Raw genomic sequence first — 2,965 nt, forward strand, 5'->3', positions numbered from 1 at the left:
TAAATGAATGGTGGACTTGGTGGTATGTTTGGGCCAATGGGCCATTTACTTATTATATTAAATTAGCCTTACACATTTTTTTTTCTTTGAACATGGGCTGAATTTTTTGCTAGACACTGGCCGATCACTCAATTTACATGGGCTGAACAAAAAAATAAAAAAAATAAAGAGAAAGACTTATTGGATCTGGGCATGGGCCCATGCCTGGATCCACCTCTGATCATCTCTTAAGTGAACAAGATATTGCACGATGCTAAAGCAACAAAGATGAGTAACTCTTAATCATAAATTCAAACTGAACTCCTGTGAATGTGGCCATTAAACTTTTAACAGTGCTATGTGTACAGAAATTCTCTACCATAATTTTCATAGAATATACATGGTAGCATCCAATTAAAGAATGGCAAGAAAAAAGAAAAGATCAACCAAATGCTAATGCTAGTGAAATTTTGGCACATCTGCTTCTGTACAAGAAGAAAAATTATTAACTTTTATTCTATTAGTCATTGACTCAAAATTTGTTACACCCTCGTGAACGAGTCTTGAAAGTTCTCGTGTTAAACGCTAATGAACAACCTGATCAGCTGGTAATATAGTCATCAGCCCAAGCCACGATAGCATCCAATGGTGATCCAGCAAAGAAGGAAGAATCTAGAAGAAATTGTGTCTAGAAGCATTACGTCACCAGCATTCTGTTAAGCATATTCCCTCTGCCATTTGTTGTAACAAATCGATTTTTTTTTTTTCTTTTTTGCCCAAGCATTGTAGCTCTATATAAACTGTGTAACCTTATGCAAAAGTATTCAACAGAAATAAAACTCAAATTATTCACCAAATTCTCCTGTTATTTCTTTACTTTCTTATATAGTATCAGAGCCTGCAAATGGCTGAACAAAATGTTGAAGTTCAAAATGACTCATCAATCACAAATTCAAATCAAAACCCAAACATTGATCCGGTCAGTGGATCTGATATGAAGACTCATGATCCAACATACCCAAGCAGCCCTTATTTCATCGGCAGCAATGATAGTACTGGAGCTGTGCTAGTTACTCACATGTTAGAGACAAACAACTACCATTCTTGGGCCAGATCCATGAAACGAGCTCTTAGAATCAAGAACAAATTGGGATTTATAGATGGAACTCTTTGTGAGCCAAGTGACCAGAATGATCCTTTAATGGAGCATTGGCTTAGATGTAATTACTTGGCTTCAGAACACCATGACAATAGATATCAAATGCAGCACTATGTATGCTAAGACTGTACATCAGTTGTGGTTGGAACTGGAACAACGATTTGCACAGCACAATGCACCCAGGATCTATGAAATCAAGCAAGCAATCGTAATTCTAGTTCAAAATCAGGATAATGTGAGTGTTTATTTCTCTAAATTCAAAACCCTTCTGGATGAGCTATTGAACTATAAATCTATTCCCAATTGTACTTGTGGAGGGCTGAAAGTGGTAGTCCAAAATCAACAACGAGATTGGGTGATGAAGTTTCTGATGGGATTAAACGAATCATACAAGGATCTCAAGGCTCAAATTCTGTTGATGAAGCCATTCCCTACCTTGAATGAAGTCTATGCAACTATACAACAAGAGGAAAAAAGGTGATAGATATCTGTAGAAGAACCTGTGAATGAAGTTTTATCCTCCTTTGCTAGAGGGAACCTGAGAGAAAGTAGGAAGCAGAATTCTTCACTGCATAAGAAAGATAACTATTATCGTACCCATTGTAGAATTGCAGGGCAATCCCTTGAGAGATGCTTCAAGGCCAACCCTAACAGGCCTATATGTTCTCACTGTCAAATGCATGGTCACAAGGCAAATAAATGCTTCAAGTTGCATGGATATCCATTTGGCTACAAAGATAAAGAGAAGAGCAAATACAAGGCAGCAGCAAACCAAGCCTCTGCACTTATGCCTCTGAATCAGGAACATGAAAACAAAACCCAAGTATCTTTGACTCAGGAGCTGTACTCTCAACTCATGGCCTGCTCAAACCATCAGCAAACCAAGTCCAAAACATTGATTCAACTTCAGACATTATTCCAAAGCTCTCTGGTATCTCCTATTGTCTGTCAACCATTAAAACTAAATGCACAAACAATCTCAATGTCCCTTGGATTTTAGATACAGGTGCAACAGATCATATGGTCTATTCCACATCATTTTTATCCTCTTTTAATCATAGGTTACGTGCTCTATGGCTTTGCCAAATGGAAATACCATACCTGCTACTGAAATTGGCACAGCCCAAGTCACAAAATCTTTGGTCCTTCGTGATGTGCTTTGTGTCCCATCTTTTTCTTTCAATTTGATATCTGTTAGGAAACTTACCCAGGTTTTGCATTGCTGTGTTGTTTTCCTTGCTAATTATTGCTACATACAGGACCCTTTGACTTGGAAAACGACTGGAATGGGTGAATTGAAGTTTGGCCTCTATCATATGCTGCAAACAACAGTCTCTCCTACAGCTCTTCAACAAAGCTTGACTCACCTAGCTGCATCTCCTCCCATTTCAGCAACTGTAATCAACCCATCCAAAGATTTTGATATCTGGCACTACGGTTAGGGACATCCATCATCTTATGTTTCTCCATTTAAAGATACTATTCCTAAACTAGATTATTCCAAACCATGTTATGTCTATCCTTTAGCTAAAATGCACAAACTCCCTTTCCCAGTTAGTCAACACAAATCATAAAAGTGTTTTGATTTAATACATAGTGATCTTTAGGGTCCTTGCAATGAAATGAGTTATGATGGATCTCGTTATTTCCTAACAATAGTTGATAATTTCAGTAGGTGTACATGGGTATACATGCTAAAACTAAAATCAGAACCATCTAATATGTTACAAAGTTTTTGCACCATAATTGAAACACAATTTGAGACCAAAATAAAAATTGTCTGAACTGATAATGGTGGAGAGTTTGACATGAAGCAATTTTATCTTG

The 2,965-nt window shown here is 37.3% G+C and overlaps 1 protein-coding gene across 1 annotated transcript; it reads left to right on the plus strand.

The window, feature by feature from the left end:
* The first annotated feature begins 7 nt into the window (after positions 1–7).
* Positions 8–2,580, plus strand: LOC111375346. Its single transcript, XM_022998149.1, has 7 exons — positions 8–22; positions 504–587; positions 869–1,252; positions 1,368–1,615; positions 1,670–2,069; positions 2,200–2,349; positions 2,398–2,580. The coding sequence occupies exons 1-7, from the start codon at positions 8–10 to the stop codon at positions 2,578–2,580; spliced, it is 1,464 nt and encodes a 487-aa protein (XP_022853917.1).
* Positions 2,581–2,965: the final 385 nt, after the last annotated feature.

Source organism: Olea europaea, unplaced genomic scaffold (genome assembly GCF_002742605.1).
Source record: "Olea europaea var. sylvestris unplaced genomic scaffold, O_europaea_v1 scaffold13586, whole genome shotgun sequence".
NCBI lineage: Eukaryota > Viridiplantae > Streptophyta > Magnoliopsida > Lamiales > Oleaceae > Olea > Olea europaea.